At 41.7% G+C, this 20,223-nt stretch overlaps 1 protein-coding gene across 1 annotated transcript in view; it reads right to left on the bottom strand.

Annotated features, from left to right (window-relative positions):
* The window catches only part of Vmp1 (vacuole membrane protein 1), a 105,502-nt gene that overhangs the window by 12,104 nt on the left and 73,175 nt on the right, over positions 1–20,223 (bottom strand). Inside the window, exons 8-10 of the mRNA XM_005393982.2 lie at positions 16,776–16,856; positions 11,453–11,569; positions 7,104–7,165 (exon numbers count right to left, since the gene is read on the bottom strand). Coding sequence (XP_005394039.1) covers positions 7,104–7,165; positions 11,453–11,569; positions 16,776–16,856 — 260 coding nt within the window. The remainder of the gene's footprint in view (positions 1–7,103; positions 7,166–11,452; positions 11,570–16,775; positions 16,857–20,223) is intronic.

A 20,223-nucleotide genomic window follows, 5' to 3' on the forward strand; every position in this document is an offset into this window, starting at 1 on the left:
CTCTGACAATATTTTATATTTTTAGATGAAAGGACAGGTCTTCTTTCTTAGAAGCAGAAGTCCCGGCTCACTTAGCTCATTCGAACCATTCTGCATAGAGTACAGGACAAGGAGCCACATGCAGATCCAAGCACTTAATTCCTCGCTAGTGAAAAGATCTCCCTTGCCACAGGCCAGCCCCACACCGAGGTCAAACACCAAGTCAACTCCGAACTGGGAGGCAGCAGAGATGAGCACGGAACATTCTGTATCTGGAAAAAAGTCCCTGTTCCAGCCAGCCCCGGCCCCCGGCTGCAAGTTCAGTGCTGGAGTTCTGGAAACTTTGCTCGTGTGGTGAAACTGCGGACTCCGTCTTCCAATCAGACCCTGGCAACCTGACAGTGAGCCAGTGTTCTGCATATGGTCTGTTGCGAGTCATATGCTGAATGTTATTTTCTGGGAATTCTCATCCTTGATTTGGTGAGAAGACTGGAACATGTCATTTTAATTATGATTTTAAAGGGTCGATTTGGTTATGTTCTTTAAGAAATATGTGCAGACCTCTCTCAGTGGAGAAAGTCTGAAATTAAATAAACATTAGTATTAAATTGTAATAAAAAAAGACCACAACAAATATAATAATGGCTTTCAATCTCTAAGTTTCCTGGTTCTTTGGTTCCATCGCCTGACTTATTTCAAAAAGTGAAAAAACATTACACGCCTCAAAGTTTTTATAGAACCTTTTCTCTGTCTGCCTGCTATACTTACTTAAACCAGAAGGCTATTATCTCCATTCTAGCCTCTCTCAAAATGCATAACTGATTCATTACATCCACTCAGATTTGCATGTACAACCAGACCAACTCTTCAATTTAGAAATAGTTAGCAAGGGTACCTTCCCAGAACTGGTCAAGAAGTAAATCTAATTATTTCTTTTTTTTCTTTTCTTTTTTTCCTGGTACCGGGAATCGAAATCAAGACCTTGTGCTTGCCGGGCAGGTGCTGTGCCGCTGAGCTAAATCCCCAGCCCCAAATCTAATTACTTCTGACTGGGGCTGAACTATCGCAATTTTGGGGCAAGGGCCTATATTGTCTCTGGGACCTTACGATGGTTACATGGTGATGCACTGTACTAAAAATATCTTGGGTCAAAGGCATACTCAGCGTACAACATTTAGCTAGGTCACTCCATACTTCAGGTGCTGAGGACAAAAGCCCTCCGGGTAGCTGCCAGCACACCATTCGAACTTCTGTAAAATGGACACTAACCCTAACTGCCCAAGGCGTAACTGCCTATACCGGCTTTCCATTCTACCTGGGGACAGATGAACGTCCTGCCTTAGTAGGCTAAAAGCACAGCTGCCCTGTGAGTTTGCCCAAACTTTGCTCTACACAAAACTAAGAGTATCTCACCTATATCCAATATCATTTTTTGGGTACTGGGCATTGAACCCAGGACCTTCACAGTGAGCTATAGCTCCAATCCTTTTTATTTTTTGAGAAGGGTCTTGCTAAGTTGCTCATTTGTGCAGGCTGGGCCCAAACCTGCAATTTTCCTGCCTCAGCTTCCCAGAGTTCTGGGGTTAAAGGTGGGGCATGCCTGGCCCCAATGTCTCTTTTCATTTACCTTTTCCTTCTACTGAGCTGTCCTTCCCACGTCCTCTTAGGTTCCTTCCTACGCTGCACTAAAGACACACTTGTCAGAGCACTGTTCAAAGTGGCAGAAAGAGGGAACCCATGCAAATGTCCACCAACAGGAGCGGGAACAGAGGGTCACCTACAGGATGGTATATATGGTATGATCAAAACACGCGGTGACTGTTTCAATTAAAATAGGCAAGAGACTACAGACACAAAAGATGGTACCCTTTTCATATGGAGAGAGCTCGCCTGGGATGCTAAGCAGCTGGGTTCACTTCCCAGCACTGCAAAAAGAAAAAAAACAAAAACGGAAAGAAAAAGGTAAACATTCACGTCTAGGTGCAGTGGCACATGTCTGTAATCCCAGCTATCTAGGAGGCTGAGGCAGGAGCACTGCCAAATTTGAGGCCAGCCTGGGCAACTTACTGAGAGTCTATGTCAAATTAAAAAGTAAAAGGGGCGGGGGCGGCGGTGCGGGGCTGGGGATTTAGCTCAGCGGCAAAAAGCGCCTGCCTGGCAAGCGCAAGGTCATGAGTTCGGTTCCCGGTACCGGAGAAAAACCAAAACAAACAAACAAAAAAAGGGGCCAGGGGTATAACTCAATGCAGTATGTGCCTAGATGTGTAAGGCCCTAGGTTTATGCCTAGTACAAAAAGGCAGCAACAAATATAATATACACCAAAGGCCCATCATGTTTAAAAAAAAAAAAAGTTTCCTCAGAATTATCTGTATTATGTACAGCTGGGTGTGGTGGCCCAAACCTGTACTCCCAGTATCCGGAGGCCGAGGCAGGAGATTGCTACAAATTCAAGGTCAGCCTGGCAAACAGTGGGTTCAAGGGTAGCCCGCATTACATAGTGAGACCAAAAAAGAATTATCTGTAGAACTGTATTGGATAAAAAAGCCTTTGTCCTCCATGCAGGCATTTTAGTGACCAAGAAGTAAAGTACGATGGGTACTTTAAGGAGAAGCAGGTTTGCCCTCAACCCTCCAACTTCCAGTCGTCATGCAGATGCCTGCCTTCTCATCCAGTCGGTAGAACTGGACAATGAGGATTTGTGAAACAGACAATATCAAACTTGAGGGAAGCAGCATTGTAAAAATCCACCTGCTTTGGACTAGTAACACTGACAGGATTGTGTTTCAACTGAACTGTTAAACATTTGGTTGGAAAAGTTATCAGTGGCCTCCTGATTTGGAGAACTACTACCAAAAAAATGTCCGAAAGAACAGCGACTAAAAGCAGATACAGAGAGAAGTAAAGAACTGGCCTGTGGCGGAGTTCAAATTCATATCGATTTGTCCAAAGCGGTGTTGTTTCATTTTGTTACTGAGGACCGAACCTAGTAGTTCCTTCACACTGAGCTACATCTCCAGTCCCTCTGTATTTCTGAGACAGGATCTCACTAAGTCACTAAGATGCCCCGGATGGGCTGAAATTTGGGTCCTGCCTCAGCCTCTCAGAGTGCTGGGATTATAGCTATAAACCACTATAGTACTTTCTTGCCTTTTTTTTTCTTCACCATAGAAATCCATCCCTTCCTCAATTGTGAGTATCAAGCTTTCAACACCCTTCAAAAGATTTCATTCTAGAAGTCCGGTACAGTGGCACAAGCCTATAAATTCCAGCACACAGGAGGCTGAGGCAGGAGGATCACCTCGATCCATAGTGTGTTCAGCCAGGGTTCCATAGGGAGTTCAAGGCCATCTTTAACTACAGTGTGACCCTGACTCAAACAAAGCAAAAAAGATTGCACTGTAAACTTGTTTAGTTTGATGATTTGCTCTACCTTGTAGAGTTTTAACAATGTGAAGAGGAAAGAAAAAAAAAAAAAAAACAACAATGTGAAGGGGAGAATAACAAAGGAGAATGTTTCCACGGTAAATTAGAGGCAGTATTTTCAGCTCAATTCAACAATGGCTGTAGTGAGTCAAATGTTCTCTTTTCTGAAATAAACTGCTAGTCCCTTCCTCCTCCCTCACCGCCCCCCTCCTTCCTTCCTTCCTTTTGCTTGACTGGGCATTGAATCCAAGGCCTTTGTACTGAGCTACATCCCCAGCCCTTACGTATGTATGTATGTATGTATGTATGTATGTATGTCTTTTTGAGAGAGGGTCTCACAAAAAGGCTGGCCTTGAACTCACAATGATCCTCCTGTCTCAGCCTCCTGAGTGCTGGGATTACAGGTGTGCACACCACACCTGCCTACCCCACCCTTTTTTATTTTTTAGTTTGAGACAGGTCTTCCTAGGTCACCCACCAAGTTGCCCAGGGTCCACTTGAACCTGGGATCCTCCTGCCTCAGCCTCCCACAGCACCGAGATTTTAGGAGTATGCCACTATGCCTGACTGTGCTGGTCAATTTAGCATGATATGCAATCATAAAATTTAGATGTACTTAAATGTTTACTCTTGGTGCTGGCTGTGGCAGTATCCTTGTTGTTCCAGCTTCTTGGGAGGCTGAGGCAGGAGGATCATGTGAACCCAAAAGTTTAAGAGTTTGAGGCCAGCTTTGGCTACACAGGCAAGGCCACCGTCTCAAAAAAGTTGACTCTTTTCATTAGTCTGTCTGCATTCTCAGTTCAATGATATATTTATTTTTTATTATCACTATTATTATTTTGCAATGTTGGGAATGAAAGTAGGACCTCCCCTATGCTAGGCAGGTGCTCTGCCACCAGTCCAATTTACTAGTTGATCATTATATTTAAAAGCTTGGTCATTTATATTCAGAGCATTTCAAAACATAGGAAAACAAATCATGTCATGCTCAATTGGAGAGGGATAATGTTATCAGTGAGAGATACTAAAAAAAGATACCTCTTGGCATCTGACAGTAAAGCACCCCTCTCCCAGCGGAGCCCGACCGGCTCTAGAGTTGAATATATTATCTGGAAAAGAAGCTGGGGCAATGCCCAGGCACTGCTGGGAAAAGGTGAGGCCAGCAGGACTTTCCAGCACCTGTCTCCTGAGAATAACCTTTAAAATACGATGCTAACTACCGAAATCCACAAACACTGGTAGGCACTGGGTACAGAAAAAATGTACGCCACATTATCTTATTGTTTAGAGGAAAGCCCCCGGGGGACGTGGGAGGGACTATGTTGGTGGGGCCTGCCCGCACACTGATTCCAGGGCTCTGAGGGGCGAAGCAGGGGACCCCGAATTCCAGTGCAGCCAGACCCACACAGTGACTTCCAAATAAGAAGTAAGAAAGGCCAGAGATGCAGCGCAGTGCCAAGGCCCTTGGTTCAATCTCCAGTACCGAAAACAAAACTACTTGTTTTGAAAAATGTAAGATATTCCAAGTAAACTATGTATTCCTAAAATTAAAGGCATTTTAATTTCTATTTACTGTTGATAAATAGCATAACGTTGTAGAAACTCCAAGAACCAGGGAAACAAACAAAAGAATTTGGGGAACATCAATGACTTGCTGATTTTTGCTGGCTGGATCTTGATTCGGACAATATGTGTTCATTTATTCAGCAGTGATTTGCTGAGCACCTGCTACGCATCAGTCAAGATGCCAGGTGCTATGAAACAGAATGGTGAAAACAAAAGACGTGTTGGCTCCCATCAGAAGGCATACATGTTAGCAGCAAGGAGGCAGTAATCATAAACCCACAAATGCAAATGTGAAAATATAGCTGGATGTGGTGGCACATGCCTCTAACTCCAGCACTTTAGAAGGCTGAGGCAGGAGGATCACAAATTCAGCCTTGGCAATTTAGTGACTTAGTACTAAAACCTCATTTCAAAAGGAAGAGAGAGAGAGAGAGAGAGAGAGATTGAGATTGATTTAACTCAATTCAAAGGCTTTGGATTCAATCTCTAGCACCTCCCCAACACACAACAAACCAAAAACACCCACCTACTACCAAAACAAAACAAACATAAAAACACAAGTGTCATGCACAGTACACACTGCTGTGCACAGCGGTTCCTGATACAGGGGTATGTGATCAGGGTGGGGAAGGTTTTGTGACAATGCAATAACTGAAATCTGAAGGTCATTATTGGAGCCAGGAGAGTCGGCACACCCCTGTGATCCCAGCACTCACAGGGAGGCAGAGGCAGGAAGATCACTATGAGTTCAGGGCCAGCCTGGGCCGTACCTGAGTTCAACTGCACAACGCAGTGACAGCCAAAATAATAGTGAATGAATGAATGAATGAAAGAAAGATAGATCATTATTCAGGTCAGTGAGTCTCATCATGAGTTTATTTATAATGGAACTGTTGGCAAATGTCTGGAATCTTATTTTCCCTGGCACTGAGGATTGAATCCAGAGCTTCATGAATGCTGAGAATGTACTCTATTCCTGAGCTACCCCCCTGGCCCTAGTTTCTATCTTTCTTTCTTTCCTTCTATCTATCTATCATCTATCTATCTATCTACCTTCTCGCAGTGTTGGGGACCAGACCCGGGGCCTTGTGCATGTTAAGCACTCTGCCACTCAGCACAGCTCCAGGACCTTTGCACAAGTTACCTTCCCAGCCCTTTTTGGGACAAGATCTCCTCAAAGTCCCCAGGCTAGGCTCAAATTTGTAGTACTCCTGCCTCAGGCTCAAAGACTGCTGGGATTACAGACATATGCCACCATGCCAGGCTAGTTTTGCCTTCTAAAAACAGCCTGATTTTTCTTTAGTGAAGTGACTGATTCATACCTGATATATTTTGGTAATATTATACCATCCTATCACGCCTCATTTAATAAAATACTAAAATTTTATGTAAGATTTGTATTTCTAGTAAATGCAACTATGTACATACCACCCAATTTTGGCCCACACTCAGCATTTTATTAATGTACTCTTAAACCATAATGATACACACGTGTCTTTTAAATAAAGAGAAATTTCTATTCCCTGTGAGCAGTTATAGACTCAAATCCCAAAACATTTTTAAACCAGTAATTATGTGATTTTGTGCTTGCCTAGCATGTTCAAGGCCTTGGGTTTAATTTCTTGCACAGGAAAAAACAATTCTATGACTTGATGTTTGGTTTACAATGAAACAAGGACAAAGTCAATACCACCCTTCTCTCCTCCCTGTTTTTGAGGCAGGGTCTCACTATGTAGTGCAGGTTGGCCTTGAGTGCACTTACGTAGTCCAGGCTGGCTGTGATCCTCCTGCCTCAGCCCCCCGAGTGCTGAGATTATAGGCGGGCACCACCATGCCCAGCTAATCTTTCCCTTTTATAGGATAAAAATTCTTCAATTTCATAGGGCAAAAGATTTTTGCTTCTCTTTTTTTTTTTTAATTTTTCTCCAGTACCGGGAACCGAACTCACGACCTTGCGCTTGCCAGGCAGGCGCTTTTGCCGCTGAGCTAAATCCCCAGCGCCGATTTTTGCTTCTCAAATGAATAATGAGCTATCTCAAAAATTCTCTCCCGAATCAGTGTGTACATTTACTCCATTCCAACATCCACGGCAACAGCAACGACAGATGTCACAGCACACTGCAGAGTCACTCACCCAATGAAAGCCACCATCTGCTCCACGATGTGCTTGCTGAACGTTATAATAACGAAGATTTTCTATAAAGAAAACACGTGTTAAGAGAAACATCTGTCAATAAATGAAACAGCACAAATTCACACTTCTGACAATAAGCTAAAAAAGGTGAAGTTCTGCCCGTGACTGCGGTTTTAAAATTTAAAGTGTAAGGCAAGATTTAATTGATTACCTAATTAATTTTTTGTGTGGGTACAGGGCATTGAACTCATGACCTCGCACTTGCCAGGTAGGCGTGCGCCCCTGAGCTATGTCCCCGGCCCTGACAAGATTTAATGTAAATGCTATCTAATTTGTGCTTTATTTTCAGGTATTAGTTTTTAATTTTTATTGGCGTGTGCTTGCTGTACATAATGGCTGCACCCTCATGTTCTGCAAGGTGCTTTTCCTTCAGCACAGCGGTGGGCTCCCTAGGACACGGGACTCTGTCTGAGGGAAAATATGAGTCATGAAACCCTAGACGGGGAGGGAACCGAGGCCATTCGCTGCTGTGTGTCCGGGAATCCTGCGCTGCCACACAGCCCCTATCACAGAACTCATTATCACTCCAGTAAGAGGGGTCTGGGTTGCATCTAATCTAGGGGCTCTTGCAAAGACTATCTTTCATGCTTTCATGGGAGGTCTCTAGAGGCTTAAGGTTTTGTATGTAGCCTGGTGTCAAGGAGGTACTCTACTCATTAAAGTCATGGATATCTAAAACAAGAAAAAATACCTTTACTGATAACATGTAACAAATGTTCTCAGCTCAACTCAACAAACACTAACATAAAGTACTTACTACAGGTAATATATTCACATAAATATAAAGCTGTAAATGCCAGTAGGGGTAAACACGACAAAACCAAACCAAATCAAAGGCCCAACAATATTGTGTAATAGCCGGGTGTGGTGGCACATGCCTGTAATCCCAGCACTTGGGAGGCTGAGGCAGGAAGATTGTTGCGAGTTCGAGGCCAGTCTGGGCTACAAAGTGAGCTCAAGGCCAGCCTGAACTGCATATCGAGACCCTGTCTTAAAAAGACCAAAAAAAAAAAAAAAAAAGGGTTATAGAAGTTCAGAAAAAGTCACATTAATTATACAATTAATTAAGGATTCAAAAGGTGGTATTTAACTTTAGCTTTCAAAAATGGAGAATAATTCTGACTAAATGTGAGTATTTCTAGATAATCTCCAAATCTGTGGTAAACACTTTAGTGTTCTGTTGTTCGTTAAATGATTACTTCAGCCCATGTAACTGGAGGGGAAGGAAAGACAGTAAACAACAAGTGTCCTTTGTATGCACCCATCCAGACCCTAGGAGAGCAGGCAGGGTAGAATGAACATTACACAAACGGCGTATGAATACCATGAAGCTGACAAGGGGAGGATCGGAGAATTCAGCAAGGAAAACATCAGTAAGAGGGGGTCTGAAAAAAACGTGGGGAGAGTCTGTGGCCAAGGCCAGGTATCTGGAGACAGAAACGCTGACTAAGCAAAAGAACCAAGGGCGCTGTCACTGGCCCGAGCGCCGCGAGCCCTCCCTGCTGTCATTTACTAACACGCACCGTGAGCCAGTGTCCCAGTCACCGCACAGTTTCATGGAGTCATCTGTTAACGAGGGGCCCCTCAAAGGGGGCGTGCTGGTGCGCGCCTGTGATGCCAGCTTCGGGGAAGCCCCGGCAGGAGTAGCCCAAGTTTGAGTTCAGCCTGTGAATCTCAGTGAGACCCTGTCTCAAAATAAAAAGGGCTGGAGATGTAGCTCAGTGGCAGAGCACCTGCTTACAGGTGTGAGGCCTTGGGTCCAAGCCCTAGTAACGAAAGGAAAAAAAAAGGGCCCTTCGATGGAAAGAAGCTTAGGCAGATCAGTTATTAAAAGTGCAGTGACTGCTCACTATACACCAGATGGAATTTTAGGCATCAGAAGACCTCAGTCAACCACAAGCATTTCAGGGTTTCACTATGCAGTTCAGGCTGGCCTTGAACTCACTTTGCAGCCCAGGTGGGTCTTGAACTCAACAATCCTCCTGCCTCAGCCTCCCAAATGCTGGGATTACAAGTATGTGCCACCATGCCTGGCTGGTAAGCACTGATAAGCATGAAAAAAATTAACTTTAAAAACCTACTTAGAATGTTTTCAAAAATATTAGTGGTACCAGCTTTTTAAAATTCTGAGACAGGGACTTGCTAAATTCTTAAATTAGTTGCCCAGGTTGGGCTCAAACTTGTAATCCTCCTGCCTCAGCCTCCTAGAGTGCTGAGATTATAGGTATGTGCCACAACATCCAGCTAAAACACTGTAGTGGTTTTGAAGCATTTGGAATGAATGGTCTGATAATCTGCATGTCTGCCACTACAGATAGCACTTACTGCATAATTTTACAACAAATTATAGAATTTACTACATGGCAAAAGTACAAATTGGGGGTAGAGGAAAATTTATAGAATATTATAAAATTATTATAAAAAAACTGAAGTAATCTGTCATTAGTGATTAAAGACTCCAAAAAGCTAAATGATAACATTCCTCTTCCCCTAGAAAGAACTAAAAAGAAAAAATCATCTTCAGTTACATCACAAAATAATTTCTTATTCAACCTAGTATTTTATTATTTAAAAATTCTGAGTCGGGTATGGTGGTGCATATCTATTATCCCAGCACTTTGGGAGGCTGAGGCAGGAGGATCGTTGCAAGTTCGAGGCCAGCCTGGGCTATAAAGTTTGTTTAAAACCAACCTGAACTGCATAGCGAGACCCTGTCTCAAGAAGACAAAAAAAAAAAAAAAGGCATTTTAAATTTTAAGCAAGTAAGCAGCATGGCATTATTAAAAATGTTGTGTTCACTGAACAAAATAGAAGTGAGAAGGTTATGTTACTATAGTCCTTGAAGGAGGAAAAACATATTCTTGAAATTCTGAGTGGTTATGATGGCAAGAGAAGATAGACTCAATAAACTCTTCCTAAGTGCCAAAATCTAAGATTAGAAACTGGAAAGGCAGAAGCGGCTGAAGTTTTTCTGCCTCATTCTTCTAAAAATCAGAGGCAGAGAGGTATTGAGAAAAATTTCTGGACATAGTTTTTTTTTCTAGGGGACACTGGACCTCACACATACTAAGCAGATACTGAGCTATACCCCTAGCTAGAAAGCTGTATTTTTGTTTTGTTTTGTTCAGTTTTTGAGACAGGGACTCACTAGGTAGCCCAGGCTGGCCTCAAATTCATGGTGATCCTCCTGCCTCAGCCTCCTGAGTGCTGGGATTACACACGTGCGCTATCACTCCCAGCTGAGAGACGTATTTTTAATTGTAAGGGCATCATGGAATCACTGTTCTTGCCCTTCTTTTGGTAAATATCTTCTTTGTTGTAAGCTACACTGATTAATAACATTCTCTAATTTTTCTTTTATTCTAGTGAGACTTGCCCTAGAAGGAAAGAATTCATATCACAGTTTTAGAAGCACATGTCCATTTCCTCTCATTTAAGTTCTTGGGCTCTTTTCTCTCCCGTTTGTGTGGACATGTGTGTGTCCTTCAATTTTTGCTCAGAATGGCTTTGAAGGCGAGTAGATTCTCACTTCTCTGCCCACAACCCACGTTTCCTGGCTTCCCCAGCGACCCCTTTCTTCCCCATTCTCTCTCACAGGAATATCTGGCTGGTTTTCGGTAACGACCACTGGTGCCAAGAGGGGAAGTGCTGTGTAGAGTAGGTGAGAGAAAATAAGAAGTAGTGAAAGGCTACATTCTCGCAAGCTGTGGTTGGTACAGAAACTACATGTTCTGGACGGTGCATATTTAAATGATGCGCACTCTCCTACACAGAGACACTACTTTTATTTGATAAAGTCTTGGAAAAATAGTTTCACGGGGGGAAAAAAAGAGAACAAAAGGGAAAGAGGAGAAGGAAGGAAGAGAGAAAACAAGGGGATTCAGTAACTTCCAAATGACATGCTTTCCATACTTTATTTTTTTTTAATTTTCATTTTTTGGAACTGGGAATCAAACTCATGACCTCGTGCTTGCCAGGCAGGTGCTGCACTGCTGAGCTAGATCCCCAGCCCCTGCATATTTTATTATCTAAGTGAGCTACCAACCCAAAGAAGCAGAACCATCTTTTTCTTTTTTTTTTTGGAGACAGGGTCTCGCTATGCAGTTCAGGCTTAACTTCAACTCACTTTGTAGCGTAGGCTGGCCTCAAACTCACAACGATCCTCCTGCCTCAGCCTCCCAGGAGTGCTGGGATTACAGGCATGTGCCACCATGCCCGGCTAAAGAAGCAGAACCATCTTGCAAAGTATTCATCAGCTGTAGGCAATGAGTTGAGGGGGGTATAATTACCTGGATGTGCATCTTAATAATTGCTTTCCCAATCAAGGTTGCACCAAAGAAGGTCCAAAAAGGTACAAGAAAATGTCCACATGTTATTCCAGCAAGATCAAACAGAGGATTTGGAATCTATTGAGAGAGAGACAGAAAAAAAGAGACTTCATGTATAATCCAAACAACAATTTTTCACATACATTCCAAAGAGTAAGTTTACTACCCTGCTCACACTGAGAGACAAGGATTGGGGCTCTAGGTCAGCAGACCACACTGTTCAGAAGGTTGCCAAGTATTTCAAAGCGTCTCTAAGTCATGTCTTATTCATCCTGGGTTATTGTTCAGTGCACTCCCAACAAATCAACCTGGCCTTCTGCTTGCATTACTGAGGGCTAATGCCCTATATACACGTTGTCATCACGTGAGGATGAAGTCCTCGGATCTGCAGGAATTTAATTGCACTTGGTGGATTCTTGACCATTTGGTGGCAATCTTCTATGGTGAGGTATGAGATATCTCAGGGGTCACTAGGGTTTGAAAATCTACAGCCTAAAATATGAATTATTATCTAGAAGTGTTCACATCTCTCACAAGCACCCCTAATACATTTATAGGTAAATATGTTTTTATTCTCTACATTAAAAAACCCCATTATTTGTATTTTATTCTAAAAGAACTCAAGGTGGTGGGACAATGTGAGATATATATCTGTATCTATATATCTATATATATATATATATTTTTTTGTTGTTGAGACAGGGTCTCGCCATGCAGTTCTGGCTGGGCTTGAGCTCAATTTGCAGCCCAGGCTGGCCTCAAACTCGCTTTAGCCTCCCGAGTGCTGAGATTACAGACGTGCACCACCATGCCTGGCCATGTGATATATTTTAGAAAGAAAATCAAGTGTGGACATATGACAGCATACAGATCCTAAGTATGTTTTGAATACTCAGTCCCAGACAGAGGAGGGATCCACAGTAAACACCCTTCCCAAACATCCTCATATTTTAAGAATGCTAAGAGAATTTCATGTAAAAATGCAAAGAAACCACAAGCTGTTTTTAAGCACTTCATCTTTTTTCTCCCACAGAAGTATTCTGCCCTGGTGGCTGTTGGCTGAACCATTTATGAGCCAATTAATTTATGTAATTTCATTTTTGAACTCTGAAAGAAGAGCCTAGTTGTTTAAAAAGTATTTGTCACATATGGTCTTTCAAAAGCAATGCCATGACTAAATCAGAATTCAAATATTCTTTTGTTAGTAACACTTGGATTCAATAACTCATTTTTTCTCATCTAAATTTAAATGCTTTATGCAATTTCATCTCTTACAACCATCTTAAAGTATGCACAGCATTACATCTGCTATGTCTAATATTTTCTCAAGTTACCCTCACAACCCTATGAATTATTACTTTCCTCTTTTATGCTTAAGCTCCAATTTATGTTGAAACAGAAACGAATTTAAAGTACACAACATATGTTATGTAAAATCAAAACAGATAAAAATTAGAATTTGTTAACCTGCTGGATATCTCATTCTATGCTGTATCCTCTCAAGAACAACATAGTGAATTTGTTCTTAGCTATACATGTGATTTATTCTTTTTTTTCAAGTGCTAACTAAATAAACCAAAAGAAAGATTAACATAAAAAGAACTATGCAGTTGTTTGAAACTTCTCCTTAACTAGCAACTATGAGTTTTATCTTAGTTTAAATGATGACAATAACAATAATTAATAAACTCCTTTTAACCTTAAATCAAATATGTAGAAATACAGTATTAGTATTAAAGATGCCCTAGAAAAAAATCCTGGAGGGCCAAATTGATCTTCACATGTCAAATAATGGCTGTACATAATCAAATAGAAAGGAGAGCATAGTACACACAGGAAGTGGATTTTTAGCGGTTAGGACACAGGCAGAATGCTAAAGAACTACTTCTGGCTTCAGAAACCAAAGACCCTTGCGTTTTCCTCAGGAGTGAGAAGAGCTATTACCTACTGAGTGCTCGCACCTGTGTGGTACTCCTGCCGGGCCTTTCTGTCAGGAACCACCATGATACTGTATGATACCATGGTACCCACTTTACAGGTGAAAGTGGTGAGGTGGGTGAAGCAATCTGCCCTAGGTAACTGGCAGCAGAGCACATGTGAACCAAGCAATGTGGCTCCCTGTTCTTAAGCTCCAATTTATGTTGAAACAGAAATGAATTTAAAGTACACAACATATGTGGCTCTCCTCGTTCTCTGGCCCCTAAATGCAGACCATCACGATCCAAAAGGATCTTAGCTTAATCTCATTTTTCTGGGCTTGTAGTATTTTTATATATCCTTGCATTTCAAGAGTCTCTCTCACTACACTTCAGGATTCCTGAGGAGAGAAAATAAACATTTTCTTTCTTTTTCAGTGGTAGAGACTGAACCACATGCTAGGCGACAGCCCTAGCACTGAACTGTTTTCTTAGTCCAGCTTTTATTTCCTTATTCCCAGAGTACTACAATAAAAAAGTCAAGTATTTATGTGTGAGGCAGTGCATTAACTATTTCACATATATTTCCTTAAATCTTCATATCAGCCTTTGCAATGAGTGTTATATTGCTCCATTTTTAAAAATTACAAGTTGGGAAAAAAATAGAAGTTGGAACCAAGCTTTGGGGGCACAAACTGATAATCTCAGCACTTCAGGAGGCTGATGCAGGAGGACTGCAAATTCAAGCCTTAGCAATTTACTGAGACTCTGTCTCAAAACAAAAATAAATGTATTTTATTTATTTTCGGAGACAACATCTTGCTATGTAGTTCAATCAGGCCTGAACGCTATGTAGCCCAGGCTGGCCTCAAGCTCATAGGGATCCTCCTGCCTCACACTCTTGAATGTTGGGATTATAGGTGTGCGCTACCAGTCTGGCTTTCAAAACAAAACTTCACAAAGAGCTGTGGATGCAGTTTATTGTTAAGGTCCTAGATTTAATCCCTAGCACCTTGAGAGAAAGAAAGGAAAAAAGAGAGGAAAAAAGAAAAATTAGGAGTTGGGCATAGCAGCAGGAGGATCCTGAGTTCAAGGCAGTGTGGGCTACGCAAGTTCATAGCCAGCCTGAACTATACAGTGAAACCCTGTGTGAAAAAGAAGGGCGTGAGGGAGAGGGAGGAAGGAAGGAAAAAGAAAGGATGGAAAGAACAGAAACACAAGAAAAAAGAAAAAGAAACTGGCGTTCAAATAGAGTAACTTGGCTAAGATCACATAACTAACAAGAAGTACAATAAGGGTTATGAACCCAGCTCATTTTCTTTCCACTATAGCTTTCTACAGTGGATCTATTACTCGCTCAAATAGTTATGACCAATATTGTGAAGAGATGCATTACAAAGTTACATTATGAAAATTCCTAGTATTGTCAGGAGCAATATATACATAGTAATTTAGGTATATGCATATTTTACAACCTCTATAATGCTAACAGCACATTACAAATTTTGGTATCAAATGCCCAAACTTTTGACCATTTGCTTTATCAAAGTAGAAAAGAGTTCAAAGATGTTCTATTCATGTTCTAGTTTTGTTGCTGTCGTTCTGTCTTCCGTTTTTTGAGACAGGGTCTTGCTGTGTAGTTCAGCCTGGCCTTGCACTATGTACTCAGGCTGACTTCAAACTTATAGCCATGCTCCTGCCTCAGCCTCCCCAGTGCTGGGATAATAGGTATATGCCCCTACACCTGGGTCATGTTCTAGTATATGGTAAAGTAGCTATATGTCAGGAGAAAATAACTGTGAATTTAAAATCACAGCTTATATCAACCAGATGCCTAGTTACTCTGGTTAAATCCACCACTGAACTACCAACAACTCCATATACGCTACTAAAGGAAACTGTGATCAAAGTGCTCCATCTGCAAAACAGCTACTTCATCAAGATAAATGCCAACTTTCAAAGGAATGTCAGGGGCTGGGGATTTAGCTCAGCGGCAAAAGCGCCTGCCTGGCAAGCGCAAGGTCGTGAGTTCAGTTCCCGGTACTGGAGAAAAACCAAAACCAAAAAAAAAAAAAAAAAGGAATGTCAATTTCACAAGTCTGAGATTTAAGACAATTAAGATATTAAGTTTTAGACAAAGCCCAGCTTTTTAGTTCACCGTGGCCAAAGAGGCCCTTAACTTTGGCACAGGTGTTTCCACTCCCAAGCCAGGAGTTAAGATCCTCAGGCAAGTTTATATGAATTCATCCTTTTTCTTCTTCTACTTCTTTTTTTTCCTACAGCACTGGGAAATTGAACCCAAAACCTTCACCCTGAGCTATATCCCCAAGTGTAGGGGGTGGGGAATCTTGTCTTTAATTTTTTTATTTTGGTACTGGGAATCGAACTCATGACCTTGTGCTTGCCAGGCAGGTGCTGTGCTGCTGAGCTATATCCCCAGCCCCTTCTTGCTTTTAATTTTAAAACAGGAATTATGGCTTATGCCTAGATGTCCCCCAAAGCCTCACGCGGTCACAGGGATTTTTCAGAGGCGGCTGAATCTATAGTGTGTGACTGATTCAGGGTGCAATGCCGGGATTAAGAGCACTGCATTCAAGGGTGGGTGGCTGCTGGATCAGCCCCCTGACTGGACTGGCACACCCTAATCCTGGTAGACCGGATACAATGTAAAGGACAGGAAGAGGCTGGTCTCGTTTTCCCTTGTTGCTTTGCTCTTTTGTGGGTGCCACAAGCTGTTTTCCTCTGTGATCCCCTTCTACCAAGCCACCCTGTCTTGGAGCCAGCAGACCGTCGACTGGGAGCCAAATACACCTTTCCTCCTTTAACCTCGGGTGGCAGGGATTTTGTCTCACCTACCAGAAAATTAACTAGGACAACAGGTTTTTGTTGAACTGCACAGGCTAGATTCGAACTTGCGATCTTCTTGCCTCAGCTTTAAGAGTGCTGGGATTATAGGGGCACACCACCACGCCCAGCTCATGAATTCCTCTTTGTAACCAATACTTGAAATTTTGGAAGAAGACTTCCTATCTGTAACTTTGTGGAAAGAATGAGGTCATCATTATGTGGTTAAATATATTTAATTCTAAATTCTTCAGAGAAAGAATGGATTTTGTCTCTTGTTACTGAATCAAGTCTTCCAGGTCTGAGGTCATCACTGTGTGAGGAAACACTTAAGTCAGTAAACAAGTTTCCGAACCTGCTGAACAGAGGGCAGCTCATTTAATGACCAGTACTGATTCACAAAGTTTATACCCACCCAATGATAGCATTTTTGTTCCATCAGCAGTATCTCTTTAAAAACAAACTGATCAAAATGCAACTCCATCACTTACTGAAATTTCTCATTTTTAATACAATCCACTTACAGAAGCACAGGCCAAGATTCCAAAAAATCCAACCTTCTGTACGAGTCTTTGAACTGCCAGTTTAGCTCGTGAGGGAAAGTCCTGTAAAGAGGAGGATTTTAAAACATTAATGAAAACAACATGGAAGAAAGAAAGATGGTTCTTCATAGTTTATTGAACAGCTTACAGTCTGACGGCCTCGATTCACCGAACGAGGAAGATGAAGAACATCAGAGCAGGTTATTCACGGGGAAATGTGCAAGTACATTTTTCACAGACTCTTACGTCTTTAAAGTCTTACCACGTTTAAGAATAAACCAAAACACTGTATTTTTAGGATTCTTTCTAGATTTTCTAGGGCTAAATAAAATACTGCAAATTAACAACGTACTAAATCATTCTTTTCCCCCCTATTTTCTTTTTCGATGTCACTAACTCGTTCTGTTGGAATGCTGGCCTCCCTCATCTTTCGCTTTTTCCTTCCGCAATGTGCCAGACTTCATCCCCAATTTATGGCGGGGTGGGAGATCAGGAGACACCAAGGCAGGCAGGGAAGACACCTCTATGGATCGGGAGCCAGAGGGGGGAAAAGTTAGGTGGCAAGAACTGAGCAAACAGCAGCCAAAAAGCGAAACAGTACTGCACTGCACAAAACTTTTTAGTATTCTGAAACCAGTATGGCTTTATTTCACTACAGCACTTCTCTCCATGATGAACATGCACTGAGCTGGCCAGTTTATTTCCATGATTTTCTTCTTCCAGCAACTTGTTGGTGATATACATATACGTACATATATGGCAATTTTTTCAAATTCAAACTGTTTTTTTTTTTGGAAATAGGATATCGCTATGTAGTTCAGGCTGGTCTTGAACTCCCTATGTAGCCCAGGATGGCCTCAACCTCTCAGAGATCTTTCTGTCTCAGCCTCTTGAGTGCTGGGATTATAGGTGTGCACCACCACACCCAGCTCTAGCATAATGTTTTCAAATGGGGATTAGGTTTACTGTTTCAGGAAATAAATTAGGTCTTAAACTCTTCGTGGTACTAGGGATTGAACCCATTGCCCCTGCACTATGCTACATGCCCAGCCCTTTTCATTTTTTAATCAGGACAGGTGTGTGCCACCTCACCTGCATCAGATTTCGTATTTAACAACTGAATTTTCAAAACAATTTTCTGCTTTGAATTATGATTTCCAACTCAAGATTAAAGTTTTCTTTGTGGCAGTGGGGATTTAACTCGGGGTTTTGGTGCTTGCTATGGAAGTGCTCTACCACTGAGCTCCATCTGCAGCATATTTTCAATAAATACATTTTCCAAGTAAGATACATGGGGAAATAGCTTTCTATTATAGCATATTTTCAAAATTTTTAATCTTTAACTGACATGTAGTAACCGCATTTAGGTGGGTTTGTGACATTTCCATACAAGTACACAATGTGTGGTGACCGGATCAGGGTTATTGGCCTATCGATCACCCCAGGCGTTTACCATTGATTTCTTTCTGAAATGCATGTTCCTAATACAGAAGTGACGTTTACTTTGGGGGGAACTCCTCACTTTCAATTCCTTCATCCTCCTCCCCCTATCCTTTCACCATCTGCAAGAGTCTACCTCTAGTTTCCTACCATCTCTCCTTTACTTTACTTTTCTACTTCTATTTTAAGTTTCTCATATAAGAGAAGACACCTGACTTTTAACTTTCTGAGCCGAAGTGACTTTGCTAAGCGTGACTGTTTTGAGTGCCATCCATTTTCCTGCAAATGACATCACTTATCATTTCTTTGAGTTTGTAAGAATTCAAACCCTTTTCCACTAGCCATCTTAGAATACTCGCCCACTGTAAGCCGTTTACCCCTCTGTGCTATTGAACTGTGGAAGTTACTCATCCCACCAAATGCAGCCCTGTACTGCTAACTAACTTCCTCTGCACCTCCCTCCCTCCCTCACACCTTCCCAGGCTCTGGTGACCACTCTTCTTTATGACACCAACTTTTTTTTTTTGAGAGAAGGTCTCACTACATATCTCAGGCTGACCTCAAACTCATGGCTTCAGTTTCCCAAATGCTAGGATTACAGGCACCTGCCACCATGCCCAGCTCGAAATCTTATTTAAATCAAGTGACTGATAGTGCCATCATTTCATAAAGATGGCATTTTCAGCTACAGAGATAGATGTACATACATACTTACTTACTTATTTATTTTTTTTCTTTTTGAGACAGGGTCTCACTATGGAGTTCAGACTGGCCTTGAGCTCACTTTGTAGCCCAGGCTGGTCTCGAACTCGCAACGATCCTCCTGCCTCAGCCTCCCAAGTGCTGGGATTACAGGCGTGTGCCACCATGCCCTGCTCATACATACTAATTTAACCTGGAAAACAGGAGTGATTATACAGGGACCTCTACTAACAAAGGAGAATAATAAGGAATCATTTGCCCCCTTTGGGGTAGGATATCTTAAGAGCAATCTGGATTGAACAAAGGCAAGTACAGTCCTGGTTCTTTTAGATGCCTGGTGCTCCCCACCTGTCACAGCATTAGGGTCTGGGTCATCTTCCTTCGAGTGAAGAGCTAAGCTCTCAAAGCAAGTAAAGCAGAAATCTCCTCAACCATTAGAAAATGGTTTTGAAGCTGGCAGGTATGACAAGGGAGACAAGCAAAGTGCCCTCTACACGGGGAGTTCTGTACTTGTGAAACAGCGAGAGTCAGCTAGGAAGAAGGGATTTCATCAACGTCAGTATGTGTCCAGCACATAGTGACCATGCTACTTTCAGTTCCTGTAATTTTCTCCAGGTCTTTCACAATATTCTCAGAATTAACATTACAATTAAATATCAAACAGTTATGAAAATTAATTGAAATTTAACAAAATCTGCATAGCTATTTTCATTATAAGAAATAAACAGCTGAATATGCAGTTTAATGGAGCATTTTCTTGTTTTTTTTTTTTCCCTTTTCAATTTTATGAAAATAACTCAGGGGAAGCACTGTATTTGAACCAAATTAAATACATTTTACAATGGTGAAGTAGCTCATTCATATTTTATTTTAAATTCACTTTAAGGTCATATAAATAAACGTTGATGAGGTCTTCAAAGCATTTAAAATTTTGGGGGTTGTCCTAAGGGAACCCAGGGTCTTCATGCACTCTACCAAATGTCTACGGCTCTGAATTTTACCAAAACTATTCTCTCGTTGCCTAAAATACTTTACATATTAAATGGAATTCTATTTTCTTTCCTACGTTACATGTTTTTTTTTTTGAGATAGGGTCTTACCATACAATTCAGGATGCTTGAACTCACTACATAGCCCACGCTGGCCTTGAATACCAGGTGACCTTCCTGTCTCAGCCTCCTCAGTGCCAGGATTACAAGTGTGTACCACCATGCTTAGCTCCCTCTTGCTTTTAAAATTTTACTTGATATATTTGTCAATGAACTCTTTTTAATTTTTTTTTTTTTTT

The sequence above is a fragment of the Chinchilla lanigera genome, unplaced genomic scaffold (genome assembly GCF_000276665.1).
Source record: "Chinchilla lanigera isolate Chin_1 unplaced genomic scaffold, ChiLan1.0 scaffold00050, whole genome shotgun sequence".
In the NCBI taxonomy this organism is placed as follows: domain Eukaryota; kingdom Metazoa; phylum Chordata; class Mammalia; order Rodentia; family Chinchillidae; genus Chinchilla; species Chinchilla lanigera.